Here is a 25,665-nt window from a genome sequence, read left to right on the forward strand (position 1 = left end):
GCTGTACAAGTTGTTGACCCCACTGAAAGTTCCTAATAAAACCTTTTGACTCAAATGGGGATTGAATCTCAGAAAAGGAATGCTTGAAAACAAAGGTCTGATTGCATAAACTGCCCTCATGTTTAACTTCCAAAAATTCCACACAACAAAGGACCTTGTTTCCCTCTTCTGTAGGAAAAAACAAGCAAAGAAAAAATGAACAGTGTGATACATAATAACACCAATGATGGTAAAGGTAGGTGTGGCTCCTTTATCCACAACCCTTCGTGGAAATAAACTGAGTTATTCCTTTGCTGTAGCTACCCTGTGATTTAGAGCGAGTTTCTATATTAACAATCAACTGTGAGATTATACCAGTATGAAAAACTCCAATTAACTTTCATTTATGCGGCGTTTAAGATCCAAATATTTGAGCCTACGTCCAATATAGATAAGAGGAGTTGGAAGCATTCCTCCAAATTTCATTGGATAGGTCAGAGGTTTTTGATTGGCTGTCCTAAAAGTAGAACAAAAGGACCAATCATCACTTGAGGCAGACATGTCACGAGAACCCGCGTGCAAATGAGTTGCAATAATATTATTGGTTTTGGTTTGACTTTTTCATGATATCACACAGAACCACTAAACCACACTGAAAGCATGAATATTGTGATAATTATATAAAATATTATTAAATATAATAATTTTAATCTTTTAAAACCCTTTGAAGCCCAAACAGTGATCAGTATCAAATTTCTCCTTATTGGTTTTGGTTTGACTTTTCCAAGACATTACACTGAACCACTAAACCACACTGAAAGCATGAATATTTTGATATAAAAAATATTATTAAATATAATAATTTTAATCTTTTATAAGCCCAAACAGTGATCAGTATCAAATTTCTCCTTATAGTATCATATCAATGCTTATTTACTGTCTGAGGTTATCAGAATTTGAGGATACATGTATGATCGTCCAAGTTAATTTTCTTGATATTTTAATAACTTCACCCCAGAATTTTTAAAGAAAAAGTATGGGGACAAGGTAGGAGAATTTGTTCTTTGATATTAGGGGTTAAAGGGTCTATTAAAGGTGGTGGCACTGCAGGGTACTCGACTCCACACTGTTGATCATCTCTTCGTGTCTCTACAACCAATCCTCTCAAGGATTTCAACTCTCCCTGAAAGCAGCCCCTTGATATGCATGTGTACCTCAAGCTTTAAAGCTTTACTATAGGTAAATGTTTTACCTACTTGTAACAGAAGATATGTATTTTCACCTTTTGAAGAATAAAAGACCCATTATTATTATTGTTATAATTATTATTATCATCATCATCATCATCATCATCATCATCATCATCATCATCATCATCATCATCATCATCATAATAATAATAATAATAATAATAATTTTGCTATGTAACTCCAAAACTGTCCGATTTGACCTGTCCGATAACTAGAAGCTTGTCATCGGACAGGTCAAATCGGACAGTTAAAGAACCAATGAAAATCAAGTAGCAAATGCCACTAGCCAAAGAAATTTCACTGCATGGCACATGATAACCAATCAAAATCAGTGAAAAAAATGGGTACAGGTAAGCTGTCCAGCTTCAACTGGAAAAGAAAAATGGAGGAAACTAGCTGGTCCAGTGACTTTTATTCAGACATTTTTGTTATTGGCACAATTAATTGGTAATAGGACTTTGTGTCACACAATTCAGGGGTAATCAGGCTCGTAATTTCAAATCGGCCTCGTGCCTGATTACTTCCTGAGTAGTACAACACTCAGTCCTATTACCATTACTAATTATTATTAGTATTATTTGTGAGATCAGAAAAATAAATTGTGAGATCAGCATCTCACTTCTCCTTACAACATTAACATTGCAGTTGTTGGATATGAGATGATAGACAGCCAGTGAGGCTTGACTTGTATCACCTTCTCACATCCAACAAGTGAGTGAGAGTAAAATTGTTGTTCTGCTTTCGCTTTGCACGAACCAGAAAACAATTATTTTAATGGTTGCTATTTCTCTGGTCTGGTATAATGGCTTTTATTAAAAACTGAATCATTGTATAATGAAATTCGAGGGATTTGATTGGCTAAGCGGTCATGGTATATGAGTCATTATACCATGGCCGAGAAATGATGGCCATTAAATTGTCTGCTGGTTCTTCTCTCACAGCGAAATCAGTAAGATCTAGCAATATTTCTTGATTGTTTTTAATAAAACAATTATTCCACTTGCGCTTGTTGGATATGAGATGATTATAGCCAACTCGGCGCTACGCGCCCCGTTGGCTATCTATCATCTCATATCCAATGCGCGCTCGTGGAATAATTGTTAAATAGACCAAGGCCACTTGATCCAATCAAATCCCTGGAATTGCATTATACAATGATCCAGTTTTTAATTGCACCAGTAATTCTTCAAACATAGAGGTGACGAAAATAAAGGGTAAAATTGGTTGAGACATTTTCCACAATGTTTATACTGTAAACCTTCCCAAAAGAAATGTTTGGAGAAATAATTTTTATTAGTTCATGTTGGAGATGTTTAAAGGGTTGGCAATAATAGAGGCTGAGGTCTGTAACTATATTAAGGGACACCTTGTAAGAAGATTCTATTATATCTCTCAGTAAGTATGCATGATCATTGATGTGATTGGTCAATTAAGTGGGCCGTATTTCCTGTATGGCCTGCTAAATTTGAAAGTTTTCTTTCCCATGCGCCCACCTGCGCGATTAACTTCAGAGATGTAATAAATATCGTCCTACCTTGTTTTCTTGGCCCGTACTGTATGTTGTGGATCCTTATTCTTCCCGTTAGTTTATGGCCCACACACGGGAAAAAACTCGGTCCGTAACTTACAGTAGGAACCTTAAGCTCAGTTAGTAAGAGGAATTAAAAAAATATTTAAAATAATAATGGTATTTCCTGTGTTCTCAGATTGTTCTCAGAGCTTATTAATGTTTAATCTAGTCAGATCCATTTGGATTATTTATCTGAATATTCAATTTGAGACCAGGGGCGGCCGTTATCGGGGAACTTTTTTGGGCCCGATGTTGTGTTTCTCGAAGCACCCCTAAACTTTCCTGGTGATTTCCGGACATGGTAAAATTGGGGACCGTTACCAGGCTCTTGCGCGCGCTTCACGTTCATTCGCAAGAGAAGGAGAATGACTTGGGACCACGCGTAGTCCATTCGATTCATTCTATTTTGCTGTTATGGATGCAGCAGTACTGTCTTCATGATTATTAAAGGACAATGCAATACGTGCTAAGTTTAACTTTGAGTTTTTTGTTGTATCAAAGGAGAGCAACCAAGAGAGATCACTATTTTGCATCATCATTTAATTTGGAAGTGATAATCAGTTGCCTGAAGTAGCTTGGCTTGATCTTTAGTATAAAGTGTAGAGAAAATTGGGAATAACGAATAGTCTCACAAGTTATAAAACTGAAAAGCTATCGTTCAACTGGTGTGATTTCATCATTTTCTGTGGCAGACATGTATCAAGGACTATTTTTACCGATATCAAATCGACTTTTGTACACTGTTTTGTATCACAAGGTGCGATCAATTGAAATGCTACTGCAACTATTTTGCAAAAAGGACGATTTTGTCAGTTATTTATTTTTGTTTTTCTATCGTGAGTACAGTAAGCTTCTTATTCTTTTTCCCTCTAGCTAATTCAGCAAACACCATTTGTGTATTTCAAGCACCGCGCATAACACGGCACTCATCGTTATCTCTCTGTTATGTTTATGTTTACATCTGTAGCATGTCAGATTTCTAACTTCCTCCTTCTTATTAAAATTCTGCAAATTAACACCAAGAATTTTGAACGATATATTAAGCCATAAAAGAAAACAGTTTCGCTTGCTGTAGGATTAGTTTTGTGTGACAGGAACCCATTTTATGCTAAACAAGGAAGCCATTTCAGAGTGATAATAATGTGCGCCTTTTTGTGGCGAGCGAGCCATGTTTACATGGCAAAATATTGATTTTTTTCCATCGTTTGTTGATAATAACAATAAAAATAGTAATGATTTCATAATCTTTCAAATTTATATGGCACCTATATGCAGACATCCTAAGTGTTTTCAAACATTATCTAAAAACAACAACAAAAACAATAGCTACGCTTGTATTTATCTGTATTTCCGGAGCCAGCGGGCAGCGTCTCCCTGTGTTTCATCTCCACAATTCATCTCCAAGTTCATTCACGAGCCACTCAATTCTCGCTCGTGAAAGCCTGGATCTTTCGACTCACAGTCAGCTATGTCAGCTAGAATAGGTCATCTTTGATAAGAATGAGGTCTTCTAACTCCACAAAATAGTCCGCCTCTGACCGCCATTTTTGTTAAGTATTGAAACACTTGCGATTTCCCGGTAACTTTATGGGAGGTCATGACCTTCCGTAAATTACCGGGCAAGTTACCAGGAAAATTATCAGGATTGTTTATAACAGGAGCTTCGAGAACCACCTGAAAAGTTTACGAAGAATTACTTTTGAGAAACGGGCCCCAGGAATGAAATGATATTCACAGATTTCTTAGCTGCTGGGTACTGTACCCTCAGATAATTAATGATTGTCCCTGTGTTGCTTTTATGGGACAGTTTATTGACCATAAGCCCACAGAGCAATCAAATTATTCCTCTTATATCAGTCACTAACTTTGGACAAGTCACTGGAGGCAACTAGTCAGAGAAATACAACAAGGGAATCCCAATAGTGTTGTAATAATGGTGTACTGTTTTTTTTTAATTACAGTGGTCTCTCTTTGTCAAAAATCCTACAAGTGAAAATCTGCTAGTAAAATAAACTGCAGCATTTTATGAAAATGTGCGGTTTGGTTCTAGCTACAATTAAGGACAAAAAGGTCTTGGGAGTACATGCACTGCTGTTAACCGCTAATTTAGTGTCAATGACCAATGAAGCTATTTTTTTTGTTTAAAGACATCTTTCTCATCCTGCCCCTGCCCCTTCCCCCGAGACAATGGTGAAGTCTACAAGTCATTTTATTACACCGGCTCAACATCACAAGGGGGTGAGGGTAGGGAATGGGGACTGTTCGTCTGCGCATACAGTGTTTCTGTCATGTGTGTGGGCAAACATTGTAAATGCGAGTATGTCCCAACCTTCTGGCCTTGATTATAGAATAAAAAAATTCAGACATGGTTGCTTTCATAAACTGCTAACACATGTCAATGGAAATACAGTGTAATTGAAGAGCTGAGAGCATAACCGACTTATGTCGAATTTTAGCCCAGTTTTCGATTTCGCTCGGATTTGTCCCAATTTTTGCTCTCCCTGGTTTTGAAAACATTTCGCGGTTTTACAATCGTGTACAAAACTCCTTGAGAAAACCAAACACCAACAGCTCAAAAACCACTTGCTTACTATTTCTCTCTTGTTAATTCTACCACAGAACTTTACCTCTCTCTCCCAGTCCCTCCCCCTATGCAATGACAACCAACAACAGATGTAGAAACCACTCACTTACTGTTTCTCTCTTCTTAATTCTACCACAGTTATTTCTCCCTCCCCCTTATGCAATGTTGATTTGGAAGGTGATGCTTGCCAGGAGACTGTTCGTGACACAGAAAACAACATTGAGTTGGAGGGGGGGGGGGGGGGAAGGGGAATGTGGTGGTTTCCTTGTTTACTGGTGAACATGCTTGGAAGGGTAATGTTGTTAGCGATGTTGTCCACGTCGTACTCGTCGGTTAAGAAGACTCGGACCGCGCGTTCTTGTTGTAAGGTAACCATGCGTATTTGGGAAGTGGAAACATTGGAATGTAAGTTACGGCTTTCGGTCAGCCAAGTCCTATGGTGCATATTTTCGCTTTGTGCATTAACGAAGTCAAGAAAGTTACTCTTTTTAGCCGTAGGTTAAGTGTGGCGCAAATAGCTTTAGCGTGATTTCAGCAAAATGCTAGTTCCAATTTTGTGTTTTCCTTTCGGGGCGATTAAACCAACTAGTAGCGTAACGAACTTCAAGCAACACTGTCACATTATTTCATTAACATGGTTGTAACTTTTCACTTAACCGTAAGGGAAAATAACTGCATTTCATACAAAGACCGGTCTCTTGAAAGCTAGTAAGGCCGTAAGTCACGCAGTGCGTGACATAACTTGTTTTCAGTCTTTCAATGCGTAACAGTTCTTGCCCTCAGTTCTCGCTTATTCAAATCGTGTTGCAGGAAAGGAAATGGTTTGTTTTGAGATAAACTTTTCTCTCAATGAAAAACCGATTTGTTGCCCTTCTATTCTACCCCTTTTGATCACAGCAAAAGTGCGTCTTAGTACTTTGGCAACAGTTCTCGCCCATTTCGAAATAAAGAAACTAATTGAATTTTGAATTATTTTTACGTAATGGGGTGAGAACTGTTGGAAAATAGATTTCCTCTGTGAAACACCTTTAGGAACGCATTTCAACATGGCGATCTAATGATAAACAAAGCATTTACACGCTGGCAAAGGTAAAACATTGCCAACGAACATATATAAGTGACTTTTTAGTGGTGAGAACTGTGGCCAAGAAATGTGCGGACATTTTGATGACATATTGTATCTGAGGTGCATTTCTTACATTCCTGTCACACACGTAGTAGTTTGCAACAATCAAATGAAAGTGTAACAGAATTTTTTTTGTTTCTCCCGCGAGAAAGACCGCTTTCGTGTGCCGTGGTTCAAAGACAACAAGTTTATATTTAATACAAATATTAATACTCGATGCATTGTCCTTTTGGTCATCCATAGTGACTATAATGTTATCGATTTTTCTTTAGAAGATGGTAACAGTTCCCAATGGCATTAATATGAAACACAAATCGGCAGAAAAAAAATACTGAACAATGTTTTCCAATCGAATTGAAGTTCACATGCAAAAATTCGGACTAATCCGAGCAAACTCGAAAAACGGGCTGAAATTCGACATAAGTCGGTTATGCTCCCAGCCCTTCAATTATTTGTATGTTTAGAATTTTTATTTATTTATTTAATTCAATATTTATCCAGGGGCATCCAAGCAGAGCTAGTTTAAATGGATATTTATTTTTGATTGTGGATTTGCAAAACAAAGAGACATGTCTCACCCTATAGGAAGGTCCTATGTATTATTATTAGGACAGACACGGGGACAAATGAAGGGGTACCAGAAAGAAAGCCCTTACGAAGTGACTTCATATAAATTGCTAAATTCTTCTTCCAAATTGTTTCGCACCGTGGGTTAACATGCTACTCAGTTTGAAGATACACCAGGAAAACAATGTCCACAGGATCTTCCAGTTGTTTTGAACTAGTTTAATGCGCAATTTCCAGTTTGCACAAGCTAGCTATGGTCAACTGAAAGTAAATTATACATGTGAGCTGACCAACTATCATTCTTCAAAAATCAGTTCTACTTGAAAACAAAACTTCAACAGCAAACTTTCTCTATAATATTGTTGATATACTTACAATTCTGTAAGGCGTAATCCCGCTTAAGACAGGTCACGAACACGCTGTTTTCAATAGCAGGATTCTTTCTCTCTCTCTGTTCGAATTTTTGATCATGCTAGTCCACAAACGAGCTACAATATGATTGGCTACGTATAATAAAAAATGGAGGGAATATCGCGTGACAGGTCTTATCGCTAAGAAAAACAATAATAAAAAAGGCTTAAATTATATACAGCTGTCAACAAAGTGCAGAACACAAATTAACTTATTACCTTCGCTTGTGAAACAATAGGAGAATTTGACCTTACATCAACAGTCACTTGGGGCCTTATTCTGTGTAACCCTTCAAATGGCTATGGGTGTTGAGAGGTCTACAACTTAAAGTGCCCCTAGCCCTTCAATTTGTTTTCTTTTGGTAGATTTCCATATCTTTCAAGAACTCATTTTCGAAAAAAATGTTTGAGAAATATTGAATCCTTTTTTTTACGAGCGCTAGAAGTGAAGGCAGTCTTGTCGATATTTTCACCTATCGTTTGCATTGGTCCGTCACTCGGCCAAATGCGTCCAAATATGGAGCGTGATGTAAGAAAAGGACATCGTGCAAAAATATCCGAAGATTTGCATTAATGCTTCAATTGTAAACAGAGAAAATGGTTGAAAAATGTGTGGTTTTTGGATGCAGCAACTCTCGAAATGCAGAGAAAGGAATCAGCATGCATAAGACTCCTTCTGATAACGATCCGAGGCCTGAAGTCTTTGGAATGGTGTCCTTTTCTTATGTCACAGCTAAGAAAGTGTCAAATATCAGATGCTTCTCATTGGCTCGTTCCTAATGAGCCCACAAGACAAAAATTTGTCCAGCAGGGCTTAAAGCACACAAAAATTTAAAAATTTCAGTAACTTTTAGTGGCGTAAAAAAAAAAGGATTCAATATGTCTAAAAAAAATTTTCGAAAATGAGTTCTTCACAGATATGGAAATCTACCAAAAGAAAACAAATTGAACTTAGGGTTAGGGGCACTTTAAGAAGCCCATTAATAGCCTTTGAAACTCTATGCATGAAGCTAAATTGCTAAAAAGGCTTCCTTATCCTGAAGCAAAAAATTGAATGCATTTTAATTTTGGAAATAAACTACTACTCATCTAGATAACATTTTGGTCTGCAAATATTTTTTCTGGTGTTCCATCAGTTTGCCCTTATGCCAAAAAAGGTGATGACCCTAATGTATGGCAATTACTATTCCTGGTTTCTATTGCACTGGAAATACAATATAATGAACTCCTGTATCACAAAGACCCGAGCATATCAAACATTATAATCCATCAAATATTTTCGCTCGCGCGCAATTGGTCTAAACGCCTCACGTGACCAAATATATCCCAGCTAAAACTGGGGAATATCTAATGATATTCCCCAATTTCAAAAACTTCAAGGCGCGTCTTGTTTGCAAATAAAATTAATGTCAAGGTGGGGGAATGGTTTGCTTCTGTGACAGGAGAGATAAACCTGCTGGTCGATAAAACAGTATCAGAAAACAACATACGCTCTAAACGTTTTTAACGGTAAACTGTTCTTAAATGAAATGTTCAAATACTCAAGCTCGTTGCTACATGTTGCGAAAAATATTTGAAGGATAATAACCACAATAGCCTCCATTTGGCTTTAAAAATATGCTCAGATATTTTTCCTTGGACATTATCTGTTCCTCGAAGCTCACAGTTTTCCTCGAGCTTCTCTCTCGGAAAACTGTTCGCTTCTCGGAACAGATTATGTCCGCGGACAAATATCTGAGCATATTTTCGCGCCAAATGGAGGCTATTGTTTATATATTCTTAAGCCCAACTAAACTTAAAGATCTTCTAAATCCTAACAGTTTAGACAATAGGACATCCACATTAAATAAATAAAACATGATTTGAACAGTGCCTCGGGTTGTTTTTATGTGCTCAAAGACCTAAGTTGCTTGGGAACAGATTTTCAGCTAGCTTCAAGCAATCACTTGTTATGCTTTGTGATATTTTTAACAACACATTCCAAAAGTATTTTCAAAAAAGGGTACTGAGTGAGCCATTTGCTCACTAAGGGAAAAAACTCCTCAACTTCCAAAAACCAGGAAAACCCATGCAGGAACTTGTCTAGGCCAAACAAAAACCCCAGTTCAAAATTCCCCACCCCTATTCAAATTCTATATTTCCCAAGCCTGGTACACAATCAAATGCCTGAGGTGTGTGCAGGATCAGAGGAAGGAGGGGAGGGGGGGGGGGGGGACTGGGAGAAATGAAGGTTGGAATTGATCAGCACATTTGTTCAGGTGTTTGTGTTTGTCATTGTTATTCATTACCATAAATTTTCTGTGAAATTGTCAAATTAACAAAGAACAAAACTGTTGTCAAAGAAAAAGAAATCTAAGTAGATGAATCGAATATTACTTGTTTGTAAAAACAAAACATGCTATTTAATACTGAACCAAACAACATAAGAAACCGTCCCTTGTATTTCACTCAGTTTGCATGAAAACAAACTGAACACAAACCTTGCATGTTATCAAATGTCAGTGACAGCTATCATATTTCAATCAATCTGACACGCTCACTCCATAAATGCTGCTGATAAAATAAAGCTGGTCTTGAATCTTTAAAGTGTATACATGTATGAGAGATGATTTTTTACAATGTACACACATTGGCTTGATCATAATTATCTTCATGTTGTTTTTAAAATAATTCCTAATCAAATTAAACTTCCAGCTGAGTACGATATGGCACGAAACAGAAGACTGAGGATAATAGGGAGATGACGTCAATACAGGAATGTTACTCTTGGGATTTCTCGATTCCACAGTTGTTTTTCACAGAGGAATTAAGAAAACTGTGTGGACAAAAACATGAATGGGATTGTTGAGAATGAAACAACTGAGAATATAGATAAAAACTCTATGACTAATGATGTCACAGCCGTGCGCTCCCCAGTCTCCCATCCAGTGCAGTACTTACGATGTCACGGCCCTGCTATCAACGATCTCCCATCTTGCGCAGTTGTGTGCAACTGGAAGTGGAATTTGACGCTTTGCACACCTCAAATACTGGAAAGAAAAATCGATTTAAAATAACTTGATCAAGCCAGTAAAAAAATTATGTCACATACATTTTAAATCCTGGTATATAGGAAGGAGGTAAGGCTGATGAACTGATAATTCTTTTATCAGAAGAAAGACAAATCTGTTGTTAGAATTCAGAGCAGCACGTGAAACTTTTTAATACTGTGCTTCACTCGCTTCATCACCATAAATCGTAAACATTACATCAACTGATCAAGCATGAAATTTACTTGGTATCATCTGCTTGCTTCAAGCCCTAGGATTTCAAATCCCATGGAAAACAATTTTTCGGTTCTGTGCCTAGAGATCATGGGAGCCCATCTGCAACTATTTTTCGGTTCCATTATAATTCATGGGAACCCATTTTTTATACCATTGATTTCAATAAATGGCTTGTAAATACTTTAAAACAGAGCTTCAGTGTATACTTTTTTTAAAAAAATGTTCAACGTCTGACAAACAAAAGAACTTGATCAGTAATTCACGATCACTGGCCGTAATTTCCAATTCATCAGTTTCATTCATTCACTGTCATGTTTTGAGAAAACTTCATAACCTTTAATTTTCCAAGATGTCTACTGAATACGGTGAGATGAATCAGAAAGGAAATACCGAAAGACAAAAGAACGTTTCAATTAAAAGCAGAGAAGGAAATGGACAAAATGCTTGAAAAAAGTCGTATAACAGATCGGGTAACTCATAGATCGAACTAAGAAGCTAAGCATGCTCATGTGAAATGTTCGCTGCAATCTTGCATTTCAACAAAGAAATTTGGCCCTCATCGTCAGTTTCCACGGTGAAATCATCACTGAAAGACCACCTCTTAAATGTTTTTAAACTTACAGAGTCGTGTTTCTTCTTTTTGGCGCCGGAAGCCATATTGATTGCACGGAGAAAGGAACACATGGGTCACCAGTACCGTACTGCAATGCACTTTGGGAACGATACAAGATGGCGGTCAGGATGAGAGATGCTAAACAACGTTTTTGTCTGTATATAAGCAGAGTCAACCAACGAATTGCTCTACTAATTGAGAATCAGAGTGGGAAAAACTCATATCAAGTGAATTTTCATCGGTAAAGCTGAATATTTACATGGGAAACTATTTTTTGGTTCCGTTATTTTAAGCACACGGTAACGACACGGTACCGGAAACTATCGTTACCGTGAAATCCTAGGGCTTGTTGCTTTGTACATTTTTATCAGCAGGGCTAAATATTTTATGCATATTAAAGAAAAGGAAATTTAAGGAGGCTGGTAAGGGTTTTTCATTGTTGTAGTGTTTGTGAAATGATGAAATAACTCCTTTGGAAATATGACAGATAGTTATCTAGTAGATCTTGTGTTATTTCAATAAAAGACTTTTTTCGCCTACAAAAATTTCTACTAGATAAATTTCTCCCAAACATTTCTATTTGAAGTGGCAAACTGAATGTGGCATACATGCAAAAAATCAAGATAAGCAAAATTTCGAGATAAAAACAAATGTTTCGATTCATATGATTTTACACAGATATTTCCACTTCTGGTGTTCTGTACATGTGACTTTTGATAGACATTTTGATTCATTCAGCTGACGTGAACACCTTAGTTATGGCGTGGATGGGTTACGCGAGCGCACAAGGCTAGAAACCCTTCTGACCCTCCTTAACCCATTGCAGCCCACGTGTTTTCGACATTTTCACAAATTAGCATATTGTTAATAATTAACCTAATGTGCCGTAAAAATTGGCAACTTACTGGGTCAAAGAAACAGCACTCCTTTAGTCTAGAATAGCTAGAATTTCTAATTGTCGAATAAAATACCCTGGCTGCGAATTAAAGATTACCCAAAAAACAAACCTGAAGGTAAAAATTTCGAAAATTCGATGAAATTTGATCCTCGCATCACATGGCAGTAATTTGATCCGCTCTCAAGAAGACGTGTTTGTTTACGCAAGATTAGGCAGTCGTCACGTTTCATCAATGAAAATAGAAAGAAAAACAGGCAATAAAGCTTTCCTAAATGAAAAATTTATTTAAATAAGTCTTTGTATAGGTCTAAGAAGGAAACGCGAATAATTTTAGCCGCGAGGCGACCGACTCGCAAGCGATTTGAAGGAATTGCAAGTCAATTTTGAAGCGAATTTATCGACCTGTGCGGAGCACGTTTTTCAAAAATTTTGCAAAAACTGTTTGAAATACGAAGAATCGATCAATCAGAATAGTATTTCAGTACAAATTCACAATCAAACCTGTAATTCTTTGTGAGTTGTATTGCGAGAAACACTCGAACATTGCCAAGAAAGTCCATGGCGAAAATAATGATTTGAGATGTCCGCCAGCTTGTCGCCTCAGTAAAACTACAAACTTTCCTCGAAGCATAATTTCTTCGCCGTAAATACTTGGATTTCCGGCGTTGAAACTGTCGAGTATTCCTAGAAGTTCCTCTTTCGATTTACAGTTTCAAAAAGGTGTGTTTTCCTTCCGAAAACGCGAAATTGGCGTCTTCAATATTTAAGCGTAAATAGATTATCGATGAAATCTGATATTTTCAGAAGACAAAAACCTTTTTGTGTCTAGACCCCCATAAGACCTAAAAATATATGCGTATATGATAGATTCTTGGCAAGTATAAAAACATGATATATCTGACTCTATAAGGCCTAAAAAGATTTACAACGACAAAATACTCATCTTTGATAGGAAAATGTGTTTAAAATAATTATTATAATGCTCAGGGAATCAGAGGGTTACACTGTATACTTATTTATGAGCAAAAACTGATTCATGTACTGGCAAGTTCAGGACCAATTCTTTGTCTTGCACCTGTTTTGTAGCATCACAGCTGGCCGTCAAGTCAAGCGTGAAGATATAATATCTCTGGCCATCCAAGGCGTAAGAACACGACTAAAATGACAAAATGGTTTACCTTGGAATTCCAAATTTTATGACCAACATAATATTATGATGCACAAACTATTACTCGCTTATTTATTGAGGAGTGAAAATTGTTTGAGTTGAAACAAAAGTTGCCAAGTGTCATGACATAATTATTCTTTGTCCTGCTTAGCATGTTACAACTGACTGTCACCACTGGTTTTACAAGGCACAGAAATGTGTGTAAAACCTGAACACTCCATCTCAGGATCCCAAATTAACATTTTTAGGCAGGTGCCAACTGGCGACTGAAAATTTTTTTTCAGTCGCCATATGAAAAAATGTGGTCACCAAAAAGTGTCAATAACATTTTTCCTTCGCAGCGAAACACAAACAAAACTTTTTGGTTGGCAATTTTTCTGTTAAGAATCAGAACGAAGAGAACGCTTTTAAGGCCGCAATGGCGATTTTTCTGCTAACGAAGAAGACTAAATACATGTACAAACTCACTGATCGTACCCGTGAAACATTGTGGTAGATTTATAACAACAGGAAAATTGGTTTTATACTTCGAAATCAGCGGAAAGGTAAAAAGTAAGTGACCAATTGGCGGGCGGCTTTGAATTTTATTTTAATTGATTTGGCTGAAAATCAAAGTTGTTGTTTTATAATGATCGTGGCATGAAATAGCCAATCACCCGCTGGCGAGCAGTTGTGAAATTCTGGTCGCCAGTGCAAAATTTTTAGTCGCATAATTTGGCGACCAGGAAAGCGCAATTTCGGACCCTGCATCTCTTGAAATATAATTTTTTTAACGCATATGCCAGTTTTACAAACTACAAAATTTGATTTTCAAATCATGCTGTCCTAATTCTGCAGCTACAAGATGATCCCACTATTCCTTGAAGCCAACAAAGAAAAAATACTTTCAAAAATATTGTAAAACCAAATCTGTTGACTGGGGGTGGGGTAGCTAAGCGGTGTGCGACAAATGCAGACTGCAGACTTGCAGACTTGATGGACTCAACATACTGGCCTTTCCCAATTCATCTTAAAAATAATATTGTGTAACCTCCGCCATTCCAGATCATGTGCTGTTCGCTTAGTACGCTTTAAGGCTACTTGGCTACTTTCGAATTCACGGTTGTCCAAGACTTGCCTACCTGCATACTTCCGGATTTTCGCGACTTTGGAATTTAATGAGAATTATATGCTAGTGTTGTTGATTCTATGGAGTGTTGCTGATTCACTAGCTCGCAGCATTTAGTACGATCGAGTGATATAATCCCCTGTGGAGGCATGTGTTGTTTACGAAATTTCAAGAGCTAACATCTCGTGCAGGAATTTTTAAATTCAAACAAACTTTGGCATGGCGACCACTTGAGCAACATGTCTACATAATTTTTTTGCTATTCTAACTTTTAACTCGGATATCTCGATAACCAATCAAAATATCAGAAAAGCCTTATTAATGTCTTTTGAATAACGCTGTGCAGCTAATTCGTTCTTGCCAGGCGTTCGATACCCGATAAATTCAATGCAACAGGCCTCGTTTGTCGGAGAGTTTACCCAATCCTGATATTTTAGAAAATAAGAAAAATCACTAAAATTGTATTTTTGTCAGAACCTAGCCCTTATTATGCTGTTTGCTATATAGTTTGACAACGTTTTCTCAAAACTGGCGCATGTAAGAATTTTATTCCTGAAGTACAATCGTGAAAGTAGCCAAGCCAAAGCGTACCAAGCGGACAGCGCATGATATGGAATGGCGGAGGTTACACAATATTATTTTTAAAATGAATTGGAAAAGGCCAGTATGTTGAGTCTGCAAGTCTGCAGGTCTGCAGGTCTGCAAGTCTGCATTTGTCGCACATCGGTCGTAAGGGTACCTGACTTGTAATCTGAAGGTGAATGGTTCAAGTCCCGACTGACCACTTGAACTTGTTTCAAATCTTCATCTTCAAATCCAAGGCCATCGATTCAAGGTAATCTTCAAGGCGAAGATCGATTTAGTGGCCTTAATACCTATGCTGTTAAGGACAGTGCCTACTAATACCAAAGTATTTTTGCGTAGTTTATGACTATGCAGGAAAAGCAGATCTTAGCAAGGGCTACTGAAATCCAAAAATAAAATTAGGGGCAACCACACATTTTTCAGAGATTATTAAGAAACGACAATACAAAAAACCTGTAAAATACAAAGCAATGTACGGCGTTTTTTCCATATTGAAGCTTTATTATCTCTGAAAAATGCATGGTTACCCCCAATTTTCATTTTGGATACCAAGAGCACTTTCTAAGTTCTGCTTTCTCCGCATAGTTACCGCGCAAAAATATCTCTGTATTAGTAAGCACCACCTATAGCAAACACAAGTATCTTGAGATACAAAATTATAAGGCTTTGAACGGGGGGAAAGTATCGAATTTGAAAGCAACATTAGGAATGATACTTCAAAAACAGTTGCTGACCCGAACTCCTTTTAAGTTCCTTTTGTGTCCTGTGAGGTTTCTGGGTTCGTTTGTGGCGATTTCGTGGAGTTTCAGATCTGAAATCGCAGAGCTTAGACTACCTCACCGTGCCGATAGTATTGATTGCCCGAGGAAAATTGTCCATGAAAAAGCTTTCACGAAGTAAATTAATGCCGGAAAATACAACAACAATAACAACAGAGGAATTCTGTGAATCCGTATCGAAGTAAAGCAGCCGTTATTGAAGCTGAGTATACAAGGATGGGTACGATGAAGAACGATATAAACCTCAGCATCTCTTAAACGTCATAAGGTGGCGCGGAGGGGCCTGACTCTGCGTGTGACTGTGCCGTTTTTTTGTTGTACTTCGAACTCACGTCGTTAAAGAAGTAAGATAGTAAGTTTAAAATATACCTTCAAATGATTCCTCGAAGTTCGTCAGAAATGAATAGCTTTACAATGCAACTGTCCCAGACTGTCACAAGCCCCACCAACACAGATCCGCCATCTTGCGATCAGAAGTCTGCTGAGTAACCGCTCCACACTACATGCACGTCACTTCACATGACCTCAGTGCAGAATTTTACATAATCAAACTTCTTGAGAACTCTTGACTACGGATACTTTCTGCCTGTTTCTGCCATCTTGCTACGATAATATTGCGCAGATTCGAGGTTCGGAGTAGCCTGCGTAACAGCTGTACTTGGCCGAGCGCGAAACCAGTCAATATCAACATTATGCATAATCTAGTCATCACTAATTTATCACACCCAAGATTTTCGGGTGTTTGTTGGTCACGTGACCAGCCGATGCAATGGTCGTTTCCTGCCCCTCCTCAATTTACAACTTTTGCATCCTTTCTTGGCAAGCTAATTAGATTTACAACTTTCCGGTTCTGTTTCGACACCAGAAAACGTGACGCCTAACACTTAACATAAATCGCTCTCGTTAGGCTATATGCAATGAACTCAACACCAGTGACCGTCTACTTACTGTTCGTCTACTTGCCATCATGACAGTGAGCCCAGAACAATTGATCAGCCGTCCCAATCCGTAAAGAGGAACGGAAGAGTAGGGAGGCGAGGGACGCGGAAATGAGGAAAGCTGTATTTAATCTTTAGCATATGTCGCTAACATTTATTGCTATGTCTATCTTAAGTTAAAGAGTGTTTCAGGCTCTGTTTGATTGCCGCTTTTACTTCGTCATTTTGGGATTATCATAGTCTCCCTCGCAACCGTTGTGTCTCGTCACGCAACGGGAGGAGCGTTGTGTCACGAGACACACAATGGCTGCGAGCCTGTTATGGTTGTGTTGAGGCTAGTTCTAATTTGTTTCTTATGTTGAATAGTACTAGGTGGCCTTGGTCAACTGAATTTTCGCTTCGTGATCAAAACGACAGGAGAAGGTTTGGGGCTTTATGAAGCAAATTGAATTTTACGTAAAACTTGATTTTGCCTTTTCTTTTGATCTCATTTGGTAGGTTTCGGTGGGGTTGAAGTGTCTTTTGCTTTGCTCTGTTTGTAAACTACTTTCCTTCATAACAATCACACCTGCTACTAGACGCAATCATCATTTATTGCTGGATTGTCCACGATCGAGCAAAACGAGAGAAGCACGCAAGCGAGGGTCCAAAGGACTCACTTACCACATGGAAAACACGCCATGCGCGCGAGGAAACAGAAACTTTCACGCACGCTCATATGATTGTTTTGTCTCAATGTCACTTTAAATCACTGCTTCTCGCAGTCAAACTTTTCAGTCATAAGTTGAAGTAGGCTCATGAACAAACGTGTTCGTTTTTTTTTGTTTTTTGTTTTTTTTAATTTTACTTTGTATCGGAAACGGACCGGACCAATCCGGTCGTTTCGATACAAGTGGATTCGTTACAGACAGTCATCGTTTCCATACATATGAAAAGTCGATTCGGTACGGTTGAGGTCGTTTCGATACAACCAACTGCAACAACTGCAACCTTTTTAAATATCAGAGTAGCACGAGATGCAAGAATCGAGCGATCTTGGAAAAACCAGCTCACGGTATGAGCAACACGCCGCTTACCGCTCAAAGTTGACTCTATCAGCAGCACGCGCGCGCTACACGACACGTGTCATTGAAGACTAATGAAGTCTTAACTTGATCATGAAGTGGTTGCAAGGTTCTCACAGCGGCAACAGTACATGCTGGTAGTGCTATTTGAACTGGTACATTCTGTAAAAGATGTCCAAGTCTTAATTATTTTATGAGAAAGCCGTAGACAGCATGCCTTAGCAGATATAAGAATGACAGTTCTCAGCAAGGGTTAATATTCCTTGATCATTAAGATTTCGAAATAATAGCATTTGCCTGAGGGCTTGCATCAGAATAACAATGTATCTTGTTTGAAGAATGTTTATGTATATACATAAGACTTTCTAGAAGTTTCGATGGCGTTGGGTTTTTAATATTGCTCATGCAGACTAACTTCTCCCGTATTGCTCGGAAAGTTTAACGCCCTTTAACTGGTACTGTATTAATGAATACGGTTCATGTTCATGTCTTTTTCAGTGCGTAGTTTGCTAGTTGGCTAGTCGATTTTTCAGTGGATTAATAGAAGGCAGATTTACGGACGTGTATGTATATGTACGTTATGTCGTTATTTCACAATTGACACAAACTCCATGCTTGCGTGAATATCATCTACAAGTACAGCTTACCATACACCCACTAGCAGTATTAGACTAGTATTGTCCCGATTTGATTGGGGAAATTGACTATTGACTGCCGGAAAAGCCACCGGATACTGATCGATGTGTACTTCCTCCTGAGTCGACATTCAATTCGTTCGAGTGACTTTAATTCTTCTTTTTCAGTTACCAGTGCTGAAGGCGACGGTTTTTGAGAAGTTTTGGATTCCTTCCCCCTTCCCAACTCATTTGAAGGTAATGTTCAGCGAATCATCTGTAATTCTTGTCATTTCAACTCAAGCATCATTACTTTAATATTTAGTTTTGCTGCTTGTGTGTCTTCCTCTCACCCTCCTTAGGTTGAATGGACTTTGCCGGAATTGTTATTGAGTTCCACGAAATTGGAGTTCCTACATAGACCGAATTTAGAATTCTTACATATGTCAGTGTTTGTGTGGGTTGAACCTAGTGGCTATTATTTTACACGATTTTGCTTGTGTTCAGGACCACATTAATTAATTCCTGAAATGCTTTACGCCGTGCCGGCTTTATTAATACTCTATTTATCAACATGTAATCACAAATGCGTGATCTAAAGACTTCCTTTATTTCGAAGAATTCAATTAAGAAGTTTGACTGTAAATTAAGGTCACGCCCTTATTTTCGTTGTCTATTGTTGTTCAGTTTCGTCTGAGTGATATTTTTCCTGTCTTCTCAATGAGTTGGTCTCTCTCTCATCATTACCAGTCGTGCTGGCACCTTGATGGTAAAACTGTATAATTTCACGCTAGTTGATTAACTGATCGTTAATCGTTAATCATTATTGATCGTTAATCAATAATGAGGAGTGAATGTTCGTTTCTATGAATAGGGTTGATAAGCTAAGGTTATTTGGCCACTGTATACTGAGTACGGAGATTCGATTTTCCTATAAGAGCATAAGCTGACGAAGGGCTGACACTCCGAACTTTAGCACTTGAATCTCTTTACTGTGTGTGTGTGTGTGGGGGGGGATTTACCTTATCAACTCAACTGTGATGAACACAGTCGTTTCTACTCCCCAACCGAAGCAGCACCGCGGTTTCTTTAAAAACTAACCCCCATACCAATAACTATTAGCTGCCATTTCATTGTTCCATCACAATACCGTGATCAATTGTTCCTTTCAATCTCACAATGGCGGAAACGGAGGTTTGTGAGGTCACATGCGGATATTCAGATTTGTTGTTTGTCTTCCGCAGATCAACCATTTTCTTGATATTAATGCTTCGCATTCTGTTTCCAGTGCCTACATCTCATTGAACTGCTGTTTTCTATGCAGTCGAGTCTAGAGGCTATTGGAGGCACATTTGAGGTATAATTTGTTTTGATAACACTAATGGTAGTTTGCAAATCAGCTTGATGGAAGCAACTGACCATGAACGCTTCACGTTGCCATGTGAGGCTTTCCACTAGCGACATAATGATCATAATCATAATCACAAGGGCCGTTATGACGCTTTTGTCGTAGTGGGAACACCAAAATACATAATCATAGAGACGCTTATGATCAACATAATTGTATTCATAACAAAAACTATTATGACTATGTATATGATTGTGATTATATATGATCGTTATCTAGTCGCTAGATAGGAACCAATCCTTAATGAACTTACAAATTAAACCGACTGTCTGAGCTTTGTTACCAACTTCTCTCGAAAAAGCTCACTTTAAGAATGTTACCGTAAACTTCACAGCTGATATCATGTCTTTTTTGGTCAAAGTCTGTGTTTTGATGTGATTCAGGACGAGGAGTATTTTTCACTTTACCGAACAATTAGGTCCTACTGCAGTTGTAGTCTTGTGTCTTTTATTAGCTTCTTTGGAATCGAGAGATATTGCCTGACTTTTAATCAGTAATGAAATTTTGATCACCTTTCATGTCGACATGTCCCTTCAGCAATAATTTTCAGGTAAGCTCTTTTTTTTCTTTTAACAGTTTCGGCTTGCTGTTCTCACCTGGAGGGATTGAGAAGTGTTGAGATACAGCACGTTTTTATTTCAAGGTAATGTACACTGAGAATATTAATAGTTTTTATCAATATAATAAATCACGAATGCTGTAACGTGATGATCATATAATCACTGATGGATCCTGATGTTTAGCTAGGATCGGAAGAAGCTCTAGACTCAAGCAGCTTTTATTGCAAAAATACATACAATTATATCAGGTGATTAAAACAATTAAATGCTATTCTCTCTCGATTTCTTTGCGTGCTAACTGATTTACAATAGTAGGGTGTTCCGCTACCCATGACAACTGATCATATCGCGCGATATCGCTCACGGCTTAATTTCATCTACTATACTATAACTCAATCTTAATGACATGAGAATTCTTTAACCTTGTAGTTGCCTGTCAGATTCTGAACATAAAACTAGACTCACAACATGTCTGTAACGCTGTAAGATCTGTATTACATCAATTGTTTGGTAGATTGTGAGCAGTCTCTCTTTTGCTCAAAAATCCGCGGGAAGGACGCAAACAACTAAGGAAGCACGAAATTCGAAACACTAGTCGCGCACGCACGAGTGGCAAATCCGTGAGAAGCACGGGTGCCGGCGCTGGCGTCTCCTGGCGGCTTCCCTGCTCATGCGCGCGACTCGTCCCTCGAATATCGTGCTTTTTTTCCCCCGCGGATTTTCGAGGAAAAGTGCGACTGTTTGCATTGTAACTGTCTGGTGACGTGATCATGCTGAGTTGTTCCTTTGTGTCAGTTACGACGAATTATGGAAATTAGGGTGTTCAAAGGCCACGCTGTCACCCCCACATGAGGGGTTTTGGAGTTAGTGAAGTACAAAATCGCTGTTAAAGAGGCACTGTCACGGCGATTCTGCTTTAGTTTTATCAAAACTGCATGTCTAAATGGTTTATAAATAGCCTGGTTGTAACCAAAGATTGTTCTTACAACATCAGGAAGAAAATAATAAGGTTTTTCTCCTAGAAAGAACAAACTGTGATCAGTTTTTAGCAACTTCTCTAAAATACACAGGAATAACTTGAAAAAGTTGGCCAATTTTTGCAAGTTGCAATCCACTTTTATCCTAGCCATCCACAGCCAAACATAATCAATACTAGTTTCTGTGCACTAGTAGGGTTATTGTTAACAAAACTCAAACATTATTTTGGGGCTATTCATAGTGACATTAAAAATTGCTGACACTGCACCTTTAAACTATCGTGTGTCAGCAAAATTTTGTACAAATCTCTTCCCAAATTTATTTCAAAAGAGAAATATAGTAGCTTTTCCGCTTATTCTTATTCCGGAATACAGTCATTCGAACGCAACCTTAGATTGAGGAAACGGGGGTCTGTGGGGTTACACCATGCATTTCGATTTGCTGTTTGTCTTCCGCAGACCAATTATTTCCTTGACAATAATGCTTCGCATTCTGTCCGGCTCTCTGTACTTTTATTTGTTCAGAAGTTTGGAGACTATTGGGGGTTTTAAAAGGTAGAATTTATGTTTTGTTAATACTAAAGTACCTTGCTTAACCAGTTTGAAGCAGCTAATCTGACGCGTCATTTGTTAATGGGCCTACGCGATTACCTTACATGTATGAATGATATCAGCAAGTTCTCTAATAACCTTGTGCACGTGATCGCTACGGTAAACGGTAGAGCTAATATAATGTCTTTAATGTCAAAATTTGCAGTTCGGCAACTTATAGACAAAAAAACACAATCGTCATCTTTTTGATTCTCGTCGAGACAATGAGTCCTAAGTACTCCCGGGGAGGAGGGGATGGGTGCTAGTCCCCTATATTAACTAGTCAATAAGATCGGCACATGCGGCGACGAAAGGTCTGTTTTTAAGCCGTTTTGGTCTGCAAAAGAGTGAAAAAAGTCAGGCTTTGGAGAACCGAGCCGCACACTCCCACAGAAAATGAATGATTGCTTTTACCACATTGACATTCCTTTAAAGATAATTTTTAGTTAAGGTCTCTTTTTTTCTTTAGCAATGCTTGCTGTTCTCATCTGGAGCCGGTGATTAAGAAGTTTTGAGATTCAGCACCCATTACGTTTTAAGGTAATTTACAAAGACGTGAATAGAAACGATTACCTTTGATTATTATTTTAAAACGTCAAGGTTTCTGTCATGAACACTGTGATGCCATTGACTTCGTATAATCAGTCACAATCATCACTTATGGATGCTCTTCTACTCAGACAAAAAGTTTTGATGCGAAAATACGATGAAACGAGTTTAAAAATTTTCCAACGAAATATTAAGAATTTTCAGCGAAATATATCAGTGTTTTAGAGGAAAAATGAATAAAAATATCCTAAGGATAGTTGCTCTTTATCAAGATTTACGCATCCAAACTGTCTTCATTTGTAGAACTCTCTTGATTTCGTCGATAGTTGATCACTGTTGATTCCCACTAGGCTGTGCAGCACTGTAACCGTCACCCAACAGTCAGGCGATAAAAATCTTCAGTGCTCATGACATGCCTTCTTATAAGTCAATCTTTTCTACAAAGCTTTATGAAGTGAAATTTCTGTGTAGTTAATGTCTGCTGATTTTGTCCTTTACGGGTAGTACCCTTTTATTACTTCAAAAACGTATGATTAATTCATAAGCCAATCGACCTATCAAATGGTCGATAATACATCACCTGCAGTGAGTTTATATAAAAAAACCTCCTCGTTTATATTAGTATGCTGTGTTTTTCTCGTACGCTAATTTCCAATGTTCACAAAAGCATAATTATTATGAACTCTATTGACCCACGCTTTTCCAGGAAAGTTTTTAAGCCGTCCAAAAAGCTCGCAGCACATGTTTTATCGGGTCTAGAACCACTCGGCTGCGCCTCGTGGTTTTAAACCCTATAAAACACTTCTGCTCGTTTTTTAAACATTACTTAAAACATACTGTTCTTTTTTTCTTTATAGGTACATGTATTAAACAAGTTGATGTAAGGCCATGTCAGAGGCTGCAAAGAACGCTGGTAACACTTTCGAGGATGCCGGTGACGTATTCAGTGACGCAAATGTCGAGAGTAAGCGGAAATTTAGCGCGATCAGTGTTGGCGCGCCTCAGCTTTCAAAGAGTCCTCCACCCATTAGTGATATCCAAACAACAATAAAGCATCCAAATGATGTACATCTGCCTGTCGACATCTTGTTACTGACTGTTAAGGATCATGAGTTCTCATCTTGTTACATGTATATGGACAGTACATGTAAATGTTGGTTTGATGGTCTCGGGTACGTTTATTTTGGGTGCATTGGTGACAGTCAGGAGAAAGTGCAAGTCGCGTTGATCAAATGCTGTGAAGGTTCAAGTGGTCCTGGTGGTTCACTGATAACTGCCAAAAATGCCGGCCCGTTGCTACGGCCAAAGGCAATCATCTCAGTGGGAACGTGCAGAGGGCTCGACCGTGGGAAAACAAAACTAGGAGATGTTGTTGTTTCGGCGAAATTAACGACATATGCTCCTAAAATAGTGACCGATAACCAGGAGCAATCAACCGGTATGAGAAGCTATGTTAGTAAACGTTTTCTGGACGTCATCAAAGATTTATCCTACGGATGGGAGGCACCGCTAGAAAACCCGGAAGATCGAGAAGTCAAAATATATTGTGATGGCGAGTTTTTGAGTGGCCCTGAGGAGGTCAGTGCTGCATGGCGCTGTAAACAGTTGTCTGACGCTCATCCGCTGGCTAAAGCCATTGAAACGGAAGGTGAAGGTTAGTTTATCTTTTGTATTTTCGTCAGTTACCTATTCAACCAATGGCAAATCTCGAGGAGGAGGTTTGCTCAAGAGCTGGTTATCCGTGAAGGTTCTGTTTGTATAATGTAAATAAAACCCTTTTCAGTGCTTGTTATAATCAGATTAGTAAATTATGATCATCTGAGTGAGTATAGTCCTGAGAAGGACTCTTTGAGGTGACACTGACTGACGTTTCAACAACCTGAGCGGAGGTCATCTTTAGAGTCAAGTAAATTGTGGAACGTCAGTGTTCTAATCAAGTTGTAATTTGAAACAGCTAAAGTGAAACTTCGGGGAAAAAGTAATTTACAGGAGCCTACATTGTTGATTTGAGATCTCTTAGTCAGGATTGAAAGTTATTACTAATCTATGGAGAAGGACTAAGGATATGAGGGACTTGGTGTAAAAGGCTGACTTCAGTCTCCAAGCAAAGTTTCTTATTTATTTACTTTCCATTAGAGTAAGCTTTTTTACCCTCGGGAAATGTTGCTTTATCCTCGAATTCTCCCTTAATGAAATGGTGTGATAGTTACCTTTGTTTTAAAAAAGTGCTACTGTAACCGCGACAACGTTTGTTCTGTTACAGGTCTTTTTACAGCTGCGTTTGACGATCAAGTTGAATGGCTCATTGTAAAAGGAATATCAAACTTTGCAGATGGTAACGAGTCCACCACCGATGATTGGAATCCTTTTGCCAGTGTTATGGCCGCTTCAGTTGTTGCAAAACTCTTGAATGATTCTGCTGTTTTTAAACGATGGCCAAGACCTCATCATCAAGGTGATGATAATTTAACATGAATAAGTTGATTTATTTGCAGCTAAGGGTGCACAAAATTTTGTATTTTTTTAATCAATAATACTCGCATTCAAAAGCCTAAATCTACTTCTGTCATATAATAAAAACAAAAAGGAACATGGACATTTCTCTTAATCGTAATCATGCGCAACTTTGCCAAATAGCTTGCTGCAGAGAAACATTGCCAAACAAACACTGGAAGATAACTTGCCAGTATTTCTGCTGCATTTAGCAATTTTCCGCAATTTGCTTCATTATTCTCAAAATTTCTTTGACTTCTTCTACCATAGCTGTAATTTTTTCTAATTGTTAATTTTCGCCCAGTAGATGGGAATATATATGTCCTTAGGAGTACGCAGAATTTTCTCTGACAAGAAAATTTTCCTGAACTATCTCTAACATCCATATGTCGTCGCGTGAAATTTATAAGTACCAAAACAAAGAACAAAAGGCAATTCGTTTCTTGCTTATTACATCCGTTTTCCTTGACAACTGTAAGCGGTAAGGCGTTCATTGAAAAACGAGGACAGGCGTTCTTTTGAATTTTTTCTCCATTACCCTTAATTTTGCTGTTTGTTTGTTTCGCAA

General features: G+C 38.2%; 2 protein-coding genes across 8 annotated transcripts in view; one reads left to right on the forward strand and one right to left on the reverse strand.

Annotated features, from left to right (window-relative positions):
- The window catches only part of LOC146487411 (uncharacterized), an 81,482-nt gene extending 65,127 nt beyond the window's left edge, over positions 1 to 16,355 (reverse strand). Inside the window, exons 1-2 of one of the 3 annotated variants that reach the window (XR_014857563.1) lie at positions 16,273 to 16,355; positions 10,427 to 10,515 (exon numbers count right to left, since the gene is read on the reverse strand). The gene's annotated coding sequence lies outside the window, so the exon portion shown is untranslated. The remainder of the gene's footprint in view (positions 1 to 10,426; positions 10,516 to 16,272) is intronic. The other 2 variants (XM_085087794.1, XM_085087764.1) reach the window with 2 other exon arrangements.
- The window catches only part of LOC146487413 (uncharacterized), a 67,760-nt gene that overhangs the window by 37,741 nt on the left and 4,354 nt on the right, over positions 1 to 25,665 (forward strand). Inside the window, exons 1-7 of one of the 5 annotated variants that reach the window (XM_085087656.1) lie at positions 18,272 to 18,365; positions 18,716 to 18,777; positions 19,808 to 19,876; positions 20,504 to 20,570; positions 22,525 to 22,595; positions 23,462 to 24,258; positions 24,868 to 25,059. In XM_085087656.1, coding sequence (XP_084943782.1) covers positions 23,493 to 24,258; positions 24,868 to 25,059 — 958 coding nt within the window. In that variant the 5' untranslated portion in view covers positions 18,272 to 18,365; positions 18,716 to 18,777; positions 19,808 to 19,876; ... (1 more) ...; positions 22,525 to 22,595; positions 23,462 to 23,492. Of the gene's footprint in view, positions 1 to 18,271; positions 18,366 to 18,678; positions 18,778 to 19,807; positions 19,877 to 20,503; positions 20,571 to 22,524; positions 22,596 to 23,461; positions 24,259 to 24,867; positions 25,060 to 25,665 lie in introns of those variants that run through there. The other 4 variants (XM_085087671.1, XM_085087665.1, XM_085087686.1 and 1 more) reach the window with 4 other exon arrangements.

Source organism: Pavona decussata, unplaced genomic scaffold (genome assembly GCF_977016875.1).
Source record: "Pavona decussata unplaced genomic scaffold, jaPavDecu1.1 SCAFFOLD_16, whole genome shotgun sequence".
In the NCBI taxonomy this organism is placed as follows: Eukaryota; Metazoa; Cnidaria; class Anthozoa; order Scleractinia; family Agariciidae; genus Pavona; species Pavona decussata.